At 33.5% G+C, this 15,000-nt stretch overlaps 1 protein-coding gene across 1 annotated transcript in view; it reads left to right on the top strand.

Annotated features, from left to right (window-relative positions):
• The window catches only part of LOC137628668 (probable inactive protein kinase DDB_G0270444), a 21,971-nt gene extending 13,793 nt beyond the window's left edge, over nt 1-8,178 (top strand). Inside the window, exons 2-5 of the mRNA XM_068359821.1 lie at nt 4,917-5,052; nt 7,084-7,449; nt 7,567-7,785; nt 8,035-8,178. Of these exons, the coding sequence (XP_068215922.1) occupies nt 4,917-5,052; nt 7,084-7,449; nt 7,567-7,785; nt 8,035-8,178 (865 nt within the window). The remainder of the gene's footprint in view (nt 1-4,916; nt 5,053-7,083; nt 7,450-7,566; nt 7,786-8,034) is intronic.
• The last annotated feature ends 6,822 nt before the right edge of the window (nt 8,179-15,000 follow it).

Below are 15,000 nucleotides of genomic sequence, written 5' to 3'. Positions count from 1 at the left end.
CTAGGGCATTGTCCTGCTCGATAGGGCAATGTCACTGTCCCTTGACTCTGCCATTCATGAGCGGCTTTTAAAACCTTATAAGGTTGAATATAGAATAAGTTTACTATTAGTCATTGCACAGACAGTCATACAAACAACTTATAGCTTAATTTTGCTTTAATATATCTCTCATTTTGAAGTTAAGATGATTGTTTTTATTTGATTACCCTTTTCTGCAAATTATTTCACCACTGAAACCTTCTTCTCAATTCTATAAGTCTTATGAATCGAGTCTAAAATCAGCTTCTTTATCAAGATGATATTTCTCTGACGGGCTGTCAATCATAAACGAAGAAAATGAACGAACGAACGAATTGTATCATAACTTCAAATGAATTCATAGAAGTGACTTGGTGAATAAGATGTATTCTATGTAGTTTTGTTCAAATCAATGAATGGTAAAGAATGTTTCAAAAATATACCTAGAGTTTAAGAATCTCTATGTTTGATTATGAAAATTATTTTTATTTGAATGAAGGGGCAATTTAAAGCTCCTAGTGATACAAACTTTGAAAAAAAAGAGGTCAAAAAGTTGAAAATGGTTTGAAGAAAGTATAGGAAATAAGGGATGAAGAAAAAGAAAAATGAGAGATTTGATTACAAAAGAGGAGAACGACGAAACACTCCTAAAACACGTTCGAAAACGACGGAAAACCCCGAAAAAACTCCAAAAACGATGTAATATCCCGAAAAAACGTCCGAAAACGATGAAACATCCAGAAAATCGTTCGGAAATGACGAAAAAACCCGAAAAAACGTAAAAGAACAACGAAAAACTGCGAAAAAACGTTAAAAAATGACAACAATACCCTTAAAAGCGACCGAAACTGAAGAAAACCCCGGAAAAAAAACTTTCAAAAAACATGAAAAACCCCGAAGAAAAACCAGCGTAATACCGCGAAAAACGTCCAAAAATGACAAAAAAAACTTAAAAACGACCGAAAACGACGAAACTCCCCCCAAAAAACATTAAAAAAAGACGAAAAACCCCGCAAAAAACAACGAAAAACGCAAAAAAACGTACAAAAAAACCCTTAAAAAAACGACCGAAAATGACGAAAAACCCCCGAAAAAAAACGCCAGGAAACGACGAAAATCGTCCGAAAACGATGAAACACCCCCGAATAAAACATCCTAAAACAATGAAAAACCCCGAGAAAAACGTCCAAAAATGACTAAAGACACCGAAAAACGTCCGAAAACGAGGAGAATAGAACAAATAATTCAGATAATATAATTTAGGTATCTGGATACATATACCGATGGAATGGGCAGTTTGATGCTCAGAGTAATACAAAATTTCCAGAAAAAAAAATTAAAGAAAAATTATATGAAGAAAAAAGGGATATGGGATAAAATAGATGAAAGAAATCAAGAGAACTAGTAAGCACTCTGACCGTGCAGACCTCCGACACGGCCGCTTATTTTTCGAGAATAGCTTGCATTTCCCTTAATCAATTTAGACCGTAGGTGTATTTGAAGTCTGTGTGACAACATCCATGTGTTAACTTGGTGTTAAGGGTAGAGTAACTTCGGTCGACCTTTTGCGCCACGTTGACCTTGACGTTTGACCTAGGATTTCTAAAATAGAGTAAATTTTACGTCTCAACATAACAATTAATCCCTGAAAGTATCATTACTCTATAAAATAATTATTGCTAGGAAGCTGTTCTCAAACAAACAAACTAACAAACAGCGGCAAAAACATAACCTCCTCCCATCTTCAATGGCGGAGGTAGAAAGGGAAATGAGGGATTTAATTTAAAAGAAAAAAAAAACTAAACAACTAATTCAGTTAATATAATTAAATTCTAAAGTTACTCAAGAAAACAAAATATTTATGATTTTTTTTTTCTTTAAATGTCATCTTCAGTTTAGACTTTAGAGCAGTGGTTCTTAAACTTTTTTGCCTTGCGCCCCCCTTCTGCATTAAGCATAGATCCCATGCCCCCCCCCTCCCCCCTTGAAATTTCTTCCAAAGTAGAAAGTATTATTTCAGTAAAATAAACATTGTTCATATAAAATGGGTAAAATAAATATATTATGATGAAACAAAATTTTATCATAATCTTTTTTCAAACTGTTTTAGCATTATACAGATTACAGTTATTACATTGATAGAAAATACTGGAAAAAATACAAATTACTGCAAAAATAAACATAATTTTTACTCTTAATACAATCATTCATGGATCATGACCACATCAAAAAATATTACACATCCTCCTTAGTAATTGATTATCCATATTTATGTAGTATTGTAAAACAAAAGCCATCATAATTACTACATTTTTATTTTCATTGTTACTATTTTAACTACTTGCGCCCCCCTTGAAAGCTGCCCCCCCCCCGTTCAAGAATCACTGCTTTAGAGGGTTAAAGGTCACTCATGGTTTTCACAGGCAAGAGACAGGTCATTTTGTTATCGCAAAATATCATATAAACATCTCTTCACCCAAGCCAGGCCCAGGGACAATCAGACAATGGTCGCTGGTGATTCAGGAGGGGTAACAAACAAATCCCATTCCTAGCTCACAGGGATAGTAAGACTAGTTTTCTAGTGAATTATATCAAGACATGAGCGGGTTATGATAATGGGACGCTTAAATTCTTCATAGTATAACTATAGGGCTTTTCTCAGTTGTACTAGGGAGCTGAATGATCTCACAGGCCCCAACGCTGGGCTATATAGCCTACAATCATAGATTTAATAGATCCCTAAAAACTCAAACGTTGCTTCATAGCTGAAGATTGAACTTTGCCATCTCTGTAAATGTTGTCTTATAATTTCAGCTATCATGTTGGGAAGTAAATTCTGTCTATTTGCATGGATGTCAAACTTTGTTTTCATTGAGAAATTATAGTTTTTCCATTCTGAATGAAAATAACATTTTAATCTATTGAATAAAATATGATTCTGCTTTCTTGATCAAAATTAAGCATAGCTTTCCTTTTAGAATTCAATTACTATTCTTATGAAAAAATGGACTATTATTTTGACGATTGCTAACCTCAGCTGTTTAGAAAATCACTTATAAAAATGAATATATTATTTTGAACTAAGTTCATTATCCTTACAAAACTAAATTATTCGATCGAAAATTAGCAACATTATATTGATAAAAATATATAATGGAAAATTTTCATTTTATCATTTTGAACAAAATATTTAATATTGATAAACACTTGTGAGAGAAATTAAGCTCCATTACCACAATAGAACTAAAATATCTGATCAAAATCAATCCAAGCTTTCTTGATCAAAATTAAACTTGATCATCTTCACGAATATCTAAGGAAAGGTCGGTCAGCCCTGATTGCGTCATTCCTTTGATTTAATCAATAACTGGCAACATCGACTGGCAGTTCTCAAAAGGTTTCCAATTCGTCTTTTATAATTTGTTCTTTATTGACTTTCTGTCTTCGACTTCCCAGGTATATCGGGATAATAAAGTCTTTCGACTCAAAATTCGTGTTTAGTTTCTCTCCTAATTTCTTTTATAAAACATTGTTTATTATCAGTTTTACAATTACTATTAGTCAGGGTATATATATATATATATATATATATAGATTTATAAACATACAAACACAAACACAAACACACACACACACACATATATATATGCATATATATATATGTGTATATATATATATATATATATGCATATACATGTGTATATATATGCATATATATATATATATATATATACGCAGCATCATCATCTCCTACGCTTATTGACGCAAAGGACCTCGGTTAGATTTTGCCAGTCGTCTCTATCTGGAGCTTTTAATTCATTTATCATCTTATACTTCACGCTTCATAGTGTTCAGCCATGTAGGCCTGGGTCTTCTAACTCTTCTAGTGCCCTATGAAGCCCAGCTGAACGTTTGGTGAACTAATCTCTCTTGGGGAGTGCGAAGAGCATGTCCAAACCATCTCCATCTACCCCTTACCATGATCTCATCCACATATGGCACTCAAGGTATTCTCTCTTATAGTTTCATTTCTAATTTAAAATCTCATTTTCAAAATCAAATGTAATATTCTAGTCTCATTTTAAATGACATTCTATATTCCAAAATGTCATCCTCAAGGACATCTTATATTCTAGTGTCATTTTCAAGGACATTTTATGTTCTATAGTGTCATCTTCAAGGACATTTTACATTCTAGTCTCATTTTCAAGGATATTTTATATCCTAGTCTCATTTTCAAGGACATTTTATATTCTACAGTGCCATTTTCAAGGACATTTTATATTCTATAGTTTCATCTTCAAGGATATTTTATATTCTAGTCTCCTTTTCAATGGCATTTTATATTCTGCAGTGTCATTTTCAAGGACAATTTATATTCTACAGTGCCATTTTTAAGGATATTTTATATTATATAGAGTCATCTTCAAGGACATTTTATATTCTATAGTTTCATCCTCAAGGACATTTTATATTCTAGTTTCCTTTTCAAAGGCATTTTATATTCTACAGTGCCATTTTTAAAGACATTTTATATTCCATAGAGTCATCATCAAGGACATTTTATACTCTATAGTTTCACCTTCAAGGACATTCTATATTCTACAGTGTCATCTTCAAGGACATTTTATATTCTACAATGTCATCTTCAAGGATATTTCATATTCCACAGTGTCATTCCCAATGACAAATCCTTCTCAAGGACATTTTATATTCTACAGTGTCATCTTCAAGGACATTTTATATTCTACAATGTCATCTTCAAGGATATTTCATATTCCACAGTGTCATTCCCAATGACAAATCCTTCTCAAGGACATTTTATATTCTACAGTGTCATCTTCAAGGACATTTTATATTCTACAATGTCATCTTCAAGGATATTTCATATTCCACAGTGTCATTCCTAATGAAAAATCCCTCTTGTCCAGTCTAATTTTCAGCGCCAGTCCCAACCCTCTCCAGTTCCTCATTCGACCACACTCTTCAAACTCCCAGCTGGTGTGTCGGATGCAGTTCGACTCGTCTTTCTCTGTGAAGAAGATCCCGTGAACCCATTCATACCTGCAGCAGGAGATTTCCAATGCTCCTCTGAGATGCTCCTCTTCTTTTTTTTTCTCTCCTCCTTCTCCTCCCGATGCTCTTTTGTCTGTGCTCATCCTCCCTTTCAACAATTCTTCTCTTTGTCACCAGCTATTTCTCTTCTTCAGATCTGCAGTCTCTGCTCCATTTCCCCTCTAGACATTTTTTTCTAACCTGAGTTGATCATTTATATTGCTGATTCTGACTGGTCTTCTCTCTCTCTCTCTCTCTCTCTCTCTCTCTCTCTCCATTCCTCATACTCTTTCCTTGCTTTCATCATCTGCTCATGTTCCTCGTGGATATTATTCAAAGACCTCTTTTTCTTCGTCATTTCATCTGCCTCCTAACATTGACTCCAAGTTTCATATGTTGGCATATTACTACTACTACTACTACTACTACTACTACTACTACTACTACTACTGATAATAATGATAATAATAATAATAATAATAATAATAATAATATGCATCTACATATATACATAGAAATATGTATGTATGTATGTATATATATATATATTGTATATATATATATGTATATATACTGTATATATATATATATATATACACACACATATATATATATATATATATTTATATATATATATATATATATATCTATATATTGTATATATATACTGTATGTATATATATATATATATATACATATATATATATACACATACCCACACATATATATAAATATATATATTTATATATATATATATATATATTCATATACATATATATATACACACGCACACACACACACATATATATATATATATATATATAAACAACAAATATAGCCTCACCTTAAAATATATGTTGCATAAGTGTAAAGGTGTGTGACATCTTTATCCAAAACTTTGATTTTCTATGAAAAATTAACGCCAGATAACAGGATTTCAACGATCGCAAAAAAACATTTAATCACCATTATAACACCAATATCATCGTGAAGAAAATATGAAAAATGAATATACCGTAAATCGAGCTTTTAGATGGTATGTAATGTCTTCCCAACTACACTCTCTTATATAACCCCCTCTCTCTCTCTCTCTCTCTCTCTCTCTCCTTGTATATATATATATATATATATGTGTGTGTGTATATATAAATAAATATATGTTTATATATATATATATATATATATTTACATATATATGTATATATATACGTATATACACATATATGTATACATATATATATATATATATATATATAAATATGTATATATATATATATATAAATATGTATATATATATATAAGTATACATATATATGCATATATATATATATACATATAGAAGTATATATATATATATATATATGGGAGTCAATTTGCGGGGTACTTAGGTTTTAAAGTGGCAGAAGTCTTCATGAGCAGCTTTTATTAAAAACTGCTAGATAATATACAATTTATTATCTGAGTTTATCTGTTTATCTGAGGTTGTAGCTTATTAGCAATCTTCCGAATTGGGATTCGATACCCGCTCAAGCTCGATAGCTCCTTGTAGAGTCTACAGCCTCACCATCGTTATGAGCCAAGGACCGGGAATTTGTGGGAACCTATAGGTTAACATGTTCAGTTATGAGCAGTCATTAACTAGCTCTCCTGGTCCCCACTTGGGTGGAGTGAGGGTTAGGTGCTGAACATATGTATATATGTCCAGCCTCTAGAACATTGTCTTTCCAGGGTATTGTTACTGTCTCTTGCCTCTGCCTTCATGTGTGACCTTTAAACCTTTGGGACGATATAAAATTTTAGAGACTTGGTTTGTATAAGTTGAGCTTTTAGAAATCTATAATATTAGAATTATGTATAGCATTGATAGAAAGAACGATGTTTATTACCAATTTCTTATTGTTAAAATGAACATAATCACTCCCAACGATTGATCTCAAAAGTAGCAATTTTGATATACAAAAATAGGTTGGCTTTATCTATCTATTTATATATCTATCTCGATATATCCAGGAAGATGGTAAATTTCTTCCAGCTGAAGGAGTGTTCCAAGAGGAACTGGATGATGAAATCAATCTTGCTGCAGGAGGAGTGTTCGATAATGAACGGGAAGATGAAATCGATCTTCCAGCTGAAGGAATGTTCCAGGAGGAACTAGAAGATGAAATCGATATTCCTGCTGAAGGAGTGTTCCAGGAGGAACTGGATGACAAAATCAATCTTACTGCCGAAGGAGTGTACGCTAATGAACTGGAAGATGAAATCGATCTTCCTGTTGAAGGAGTGTTCCAGGAGGAACTGGAAGATGAAATCGATCTTCCTGCTGAAGGAGTGTTCCAGGATGAACTGGAAGATGAAATCGATCTTCCTGCTGATGGAGTGTTCCTGGAGGAATTGGATGATAAAATCACTTTTCCTGGCGAAAGAGCGTTCAATAATGAACTGGAAGATGAAATCTATCTTCCTGCTGAATGAGTATTCCACTATGCCTTGGAGGATGAAATCGATCTTCCTGCTGAAGGAGTGTTCCAGCATGAACTGGAAGATGAAGTCGATCTTCCTACTGAAGAAGTGTTCCAAAATGTACTGGAAGATGAAATTGATCTTCCTGCTGAAGGAGTGTTCCAGGAGGAACTGGATGATGAAATCGATCTTCCTGCCGAAGGAGAGTTCCCGGATGATCTGGAAGATGAAATCGATCTTCCTACTGAAGGAGTGTTCCAGAATGAACTGGAAGATGAAATCGATCTTCCTGCTGAAGGAGTGTTCCAGAATGAACTGGAAGATGAAATCGATCTTCCTGCTGAAGGAGTGTTCCAGGATGAACTGGAAGATGAAATCGATCTTCCTGCTGATGGAGTGTTCCTGGAGGAATTGGATGATAAAATCACTTTTCCTGGTGAAAGAGCGTTCAATAATGAACTGGAAGATGAAATCTATCTTCCTGCTGAATGAGTATTCCAGAATGCATTGGAGGATGAAATCGATCTTCCTGCTGAAGAAGTGTTCCAGGATGAACTGGAAGATGAAATCGATCTTCCTACTGAAGAAGTGTTCCAAAATGTACTGGAAGATGAAATCTATCTTCCTGCTGAAGGAGTGTTCTAGGAGGAACTGGATGATGAAATCTATCTTCCTGCCGAAGGAGCGTTCCCAGATGATCTGGAAGATGAAATCGATCTTCCTGCTGGAGGAGTGTTCCAGAATGAACTGGAAGATGAAATCGATCTTCCTGCTGAAGGAGGTGTTCCAGAATGAACTGGAAGATGAAATCGATCTTCCTGCTGAAGGAGTGTTCCAGGATGAACTGGAAGATGAAATCGATCTTCCTGCTGAAGGAGTGTTCCAGGATGAACTAGAAGATGAAATCAATCTTCCTGCTGAAGGAGTGTTCCAGGATGAACTGGAAGATGAAATAAATTTTCATGCTGAAGGAATCTATTTTGTTAATTAATTATGAATATTATTCCATAATGAAAATAAGTTAATTTCTGTGTCCATTTAAATTTGACTTTAAATTTTAACTTACAAAAAATCAACTGAATTCTTCGTCATCTCCAAAGTAACCTTCAAGAACATGGAGGTGCATCTAATATACCATCTTTAGCGGTTCAATAACTGTAACTTCGTGTAAACGAAATTATCTACGATTTTTTTGTGTGTTTTTTTTTAGTGATATGAAAGTCTGGACGAACTTAAGCCTTTACGTTGGTTGTTTGGGAAAATGTACGGCTAAAACTTCCACGAAATTACGAAACTTTGTCTAGGGAAAAGACCGTAGGTAGTAGATTTTATTTTGTATTATTATTTACCCTCTCTCTCTCTCTCTCTCTCTCTCTCTCTCTCTCTCTCTGTATATAATGCGTATGTTTAATTGCTACAAAATTGCTTCATTTAACAGAATTTCAAACTGAGGGAAGTACCGCCTACAATTAGCGTTAAATGGCACACTGTTAGAAGGATTAAGGGATCTTGGCCAGCCTTCTTTGGGCTCAAGTTGCAGTTTGTTCTACTTGTGTTTGTTCTCTCTCTCTCTCTCTCTCTCTCTCTCTCTCTCTCTCTCTCTTTCTTTCTTGGGTGTCCATCTTCTTTGACTTTCTTAAAAAGTAGAGCCATTGAAAGGATCACCGCTCTAGTTCAGCGGCAAAGGGTTGAATCTAAATAGAGAATAAAGCTGTGCCACATTTTCTTGCACTAATTCATCTCATTCATTAAAACAACGGAGACCATTTGATAGATGTGGCATTTTCTTTTTGAACACCTTTGCCATATCTTCCCATAGATTAAACGACTTTTGATGAATGACTGCCCTGCGGTACGGAAAACGTGGCAACAGAGCAGGTTGGTCTTTACACTTTGAAGCTGGAGTTCAACCTAATAATGAAATCCTGATTTTTTTTTTCTGGACGTTTGAATTTTGGTTATTGAGTTGATAGACAATGCTGATTTCTAAGAACTGGTTTTTAAAGGTTTTAAACTTAATTGAAGAATTGTGAAAATCTATAGGAATGACAACCTTCACAAAACAGAATGATGATAATAATAATAATAATAATAATAATAATAATAATAATAATAATAATAATAATAATAATGATAATAATAATAATAATAATAAACAAGCCTTGGCTCCATTACTCAAATTATTTCCAATATATTAAATAATTAATTAATCAAATAATGTAATAATATCATATATATATATATATATATATATATATATTAATAGGTTAATTACAAGATTATTAGGTATTTAGTTTATCTCTCCTTAATGAGGTCATCAGAAGTCACCAGGTTGTGGCAACGTCCTTGACTGGTAATCGCCAGACTGGGGTTTGAGTCCCGCTCAGACCTGTTAGTTTCTTTGATCTCTGCAACCTCACCATCCTTGTGAGCTAAGAATGGGGGAGGTGTTTGGGGGAGCCAATAGGTCTTTCTTCTGAGTCATCAGCAGCCATTGCCTGGCTCTCCTTGGTCTCTGGAGTATTGTCCTACTTGATAGGACAATATCACTGTCCCTTGCCTCCGCTATTCATGAGCAGCCTTTAAACATTTATGGGAATATTAGCCAAGGGATCGACTGCTTGCTTCTCTTTATGTCCCAATATAAGATAAGGAAGTCCATGTTTAGATGTGCCGTCATCCAGTTCGGGGAAAGAATATGGTACTATTGATTCTTGCATATTAGGGGATCAATGTTGAGGGTTAATGATTAATGACTGTTATGTATCTTCTCTAAGGTTGGATTTACGATTCTCTCTCTCTCTCTCTCTCTCTCTCTCTCTCTCTTTCCTATTTATTGAATGACAGATTCATCTCTTGCTTATACGAGCAGGCAAGTATGTGATTTATTTTCTCTCTCTCTCTCTCTCTCTCTCTCTCTCTCGTATTTACTGGATCGCAGATTCATTTTTTGCTCATCAGCTTCGACAAGTATGTGACCTTTTCTCTCCCGTATAGCATCGATAAATCTCCCTCTCTCTCTCTCTCTCTCTCTCTCTCTCTCTCTCTCTCTCTCGTATTTACTGGATCGCAGATTCATTTTTTGCTCATCAGCTTCGACAAGTATGTAACCTTTTCTCTCCCGTATAGCATCGATAAATCTCTCTCTCTCTCTCTCTCTCTCTCTCTCTCTCTCTCTCCTCCTCCCTTCATGCACGTGTAAGAAGAAAAACATTCCTCAAAATTGGCTTCGTCTCTGAGTGAAGACGGAAACTAAATAAAAAAAAAAAACAATTTTGTAATTGACGAAGATTGAACCTCAACGCTAAGTTAGTTAGCATTGTTTATATAATTCTCATTTCTTATCGTTTTGCTACTTTTAATGTTCATTCATTTCGACTCTGCTGAAGGAAAATTTCGAAATAGCCAAAGCGTCACTTGTCTCATTGCAATACATACTGAGGGAAACAAAATTATTGGTTTGAATCATGGCCATGGTAGAGATATCTAATCTATCATATACAGTATATATATATATATATATATATACATAAATATATATAATATATATATATATATATATATACTGTATATATATATACACATATATATATATAAATATATAATATATATATATACATATATATATATATATATATATTTGCACAGAGATGTACACACATATGAATACACAAGTGTAATTGTTTGCACACACATGTATATGCATATACAGTATGTATATGTATATATACATATATAAATATATATACATATATATATATATATATATACACACACACACACACATATATATATATATATATATGTCTACATCTACCCCAGCTTTATCCAAATCCCCATATAAATATATGTGTAAGCATACACATACTTATATGTAGGTTAGAACTTTTTATGTACATATAGTAGATACTTAATATTTATCTACCTACTTATCTATATATCAATCTATATACTGTATATATCCAATTATATGTATTTTTCATATATGGATATGTATATATAAATATATATGTGTGTGCGTGTATATACGTGTGTGTGTTTCTATAGATATATTGATATGTCTATGAGAGAGAGAGAGAGAGAGAGGAGAGAGAGAGAGAGAGAGAGAGAGAGAGAGAATAATTAATCAAATCAAATATTGAACTCGATACGCAAAGAAAAGCAATATTAAATAAACAAACAAATACTTCTCCACAAAGAATTCTCTTTAAGTCAACGAAGAAAATAGATCTTAGTTACTCAGAAGGCATCTTTTATAGATTTGGGAGATATAGAATTTCTATATTGACTTCTAATGATAGCTTCTATCAGGTAGAACCTGAGAGATTTTTTTCCCCCCTTTTGAAATATGCAAAGGGAACGTCAATCATCGATCTCAGCGTGTCCCAAGAGTTTTGATTATCACTGTACATATGTTCTTTGTAATTTTCACCCTCGTCAGTATCAATTTTTTTTTCTCCTTGTTCCCTTTTCATAACACTTTTATTATTATTATTATTATTATTATAATTTTTGTTATCATTATTATCATTTTTATTTGCTGAGCTACAACCCTAATTGGAAAAGCAGAATACTATAAGCCCATGGGCCCCAAGAGGAAAAATAGCCCAGTGAGGAAAGGAAACAAGGAAAAATAAAATATTCTAATAACAGTAACAACATTAAAATAAATATTTCAGGGAAAATAGCCCTGTGAGGAAAGGTGACAAGGAAAAATAAAACATTTTAAAAACAGTAACAACATTAAAATAAATATTTCCTATATAAACTTTAACAAAACAAGTAGAGTAATAAGAGGGAATAGTGTGCCCAAGTGTACGCTCAAGCAAGAGAACCTTATTTTCCAGACATTATCTCCTATCACTTCGAGGATCATAATGCATCTTTTGCCTTTTTAATTTGGTGTTTCCTTTCTCCTTCGTTATCACGTTTTTTTCCCCGTCTCCTATCTTTCTAAGTCGTGCCTTCATTCTCTCCTCATTATTTCATATCCTCTCATCGTTTATTCTCGTTATTTTTCTTACTCATTATTCATCATTTATCACAATTTCATTTAATTTCTATTACTTTGATCTCTCTCTCTCTCTCATTCTCTCTCTCTCTCTCTCTCTCCTCTCCTCTCTCTCTCTCTCTCCAAAGAAACGCATTTACTCTCTAATTATAATTTCCACAACAGAATCTGGCTCCTTTATTGATTTATTCTCTCTCTCTCTCTCTCCCTCTCTCTCTCTCTCTCTCTCGTCAGAGGATAAGAGATAACGCCTCCTGAATAATAATGATAATGACAATTATGACGATAACAAGAATAACAATAAGATTTTTAGGAATAATAATAATAATAATAATAATAATAATAATAATACTAATAATAATAAATATAATAATGAGTCTATATCAATTAATAATAATAATTTAAAATTACTCAAAAAATGATATGCGATCAAAGGATATGTATGTATCATTTACATACTTATAATTACATTAAGAATGATATTACTGATGGATGAACTAATTGGTCATTACTATTTTTATCATTCTTCTTCTTCTTCTTCATCTTCCTCTTCTTCTTCTTCTTCTTCTTTATCTAAAAATACATGTTTATTTTCCCAAATGGAAACTCTTCCTTCGGCACACCTGTAATGTCCCGACGAAGTCGGGAAGGTGAGATGATTATCTCCCCCTGTCTGTCACCATGGAGATCGAGAGCCTGGGGAGGGGAAATGACACACCTCCAATGCATCCTTCGTCTCTCATTTTTCATATCATTTCTTCGTGAAAGGGAGTCTGTTGCACCCTTTACCCCCAGAACCAATATCTTCCTGCCACACGTCAGTGGCGGCTGGAAATCATAGGTGCTCTGAAGTCTGGTTGATACTGAGGGGTGCTATGGGTACTTCCCGATTCATAGGTGCTCTGGAGTTTACGTCACTCTTGGGGTGTTTGTGGTTTCTTTGCTTACTTTTCTAATTGAATGCTGCTCTGAGAGTAGCAGGGTTGCCAGATATGGGGATTTATCCCTAGATTTTGGGATTTTGGGTGTCTGATGAGGATATTCTGTACAAATTTCTATGAAGAAACAAAGATGAGTAAACCTTTATACTGTTGTAATTTTTTTTACTTGCACGTATATGAAGTAAAGTGCGTAATTTCTATATTATTAAAGCATATGGGATCAGAAGTATATTAGTGGAAATGGGGATTTTTGGGTTGTTTTGGGGATGTTTGAGTTGTTTTAGGGATTTTTAAAATTATTTTGGTGATTTTTTATCTTGGATTTTGGGGATTTTTAGACTAACTAATCTGGCAACACTGGAGAGCAGGTTGAAAACTGGTGCGTGTTTGGCGGGTCGGTATCGTTTTTATAAACATCTCGTTATCACTGATCTTGTAAATCCCTTACTAGTATTTGTCAGTAAATATATCTCAATAACGTTTTTAAGCGATCAGCTTTGAATATATTACTATGAACCATCTAGATATGAGGATATTGAGTGTATAAATTCAACAAAAGCCTTAAAACCTTAAAAAAGGGAAATCTGTATCGGCCAAAAAAGTTAAAAAATATAAAAATCATCAATCTGAAAAAAGTTCAAAATAAACGTAGTGAGCCAAACCTTTTAAAAAAAAACGTATTTCTCGTTTCTCATAAACGTTCATAGGCTAGATTGCAAATATTTAGAAAATATCCCAAATAACAGATTCTTAAGATTTTGGATATACGTGGATATGGAATAGAAAAGTTATTTTCTATTATTATTATTTCTATTATTATCAAAATGCCAAGCTATAACCCTAGTTGGAAAAGCAGAATGCTATACTCCCAGGGGCCCCCAACAGGGAAAATAGCCCCGTGAGGAAAGGAAACAAGGAAAAATAAAATATTTTAAGAATAGTAATAACATTTAAAATAACTATTTCCTATATAAACTATAAAAACTTTAACAAAACAAGAGGATGAGAAACTAGATAGAGCAGTGTGCCCGAGTGTGCCCTAAAGCTAGACATTGTTAGTTTTGAATAATCAGATGAACACTGAAATGGAGTTGGGAGACGTTTCAGGAAGGGAGGTCTATGATATACAGGTAGAGAGGGCTGCTGAACTTCGAGAATGATTGGCAGTCACCCCCCCCCACTTCATGAGTTATCTGAGAAAGTTCATGACTACTATTAGTTGTATGTATGTACATCTATCTATAAATGTGTTATATGTGGTATCTATATTTATAAGTATATGTGTGTGCATATATGTAGTAATATATAATATATATATATATACAAATACACACACATGTATGTATATATATATATATATATATATATATCAATTCAAACAGTCAGTAAGAAAAAGTTATATGTCTCCTTTCCGTACTATGGTTATGTTTCGAAGAGATTAAGAACAGAGGTATGAGTTTTTGTGGGGAAGTGTTTATCCCCGCATAGATTTAAATCTAATTTTTACCAACAAGC

Source organism: Palaemon carinicauda, chromosome 36 (genome assembly GCF_036898095.1).
Source record: "Palaemon carinicauda isolate YSFRI2023 chromosome 36, ASM3689809v2, whole genome shotgun sequence".
Taxonomy (NCBI): Eukaryota; Metazoa; Arthropoda; class Malacostraca; order Decapoda; family Palaemonidae; genus Palaemon; species Palaemon carinicauda.
The sequence above is the reverse complement of the archived record's forward strand: the minus strand, read 5'-3'. Positions and strand labels throughout refer to the sequence as shown.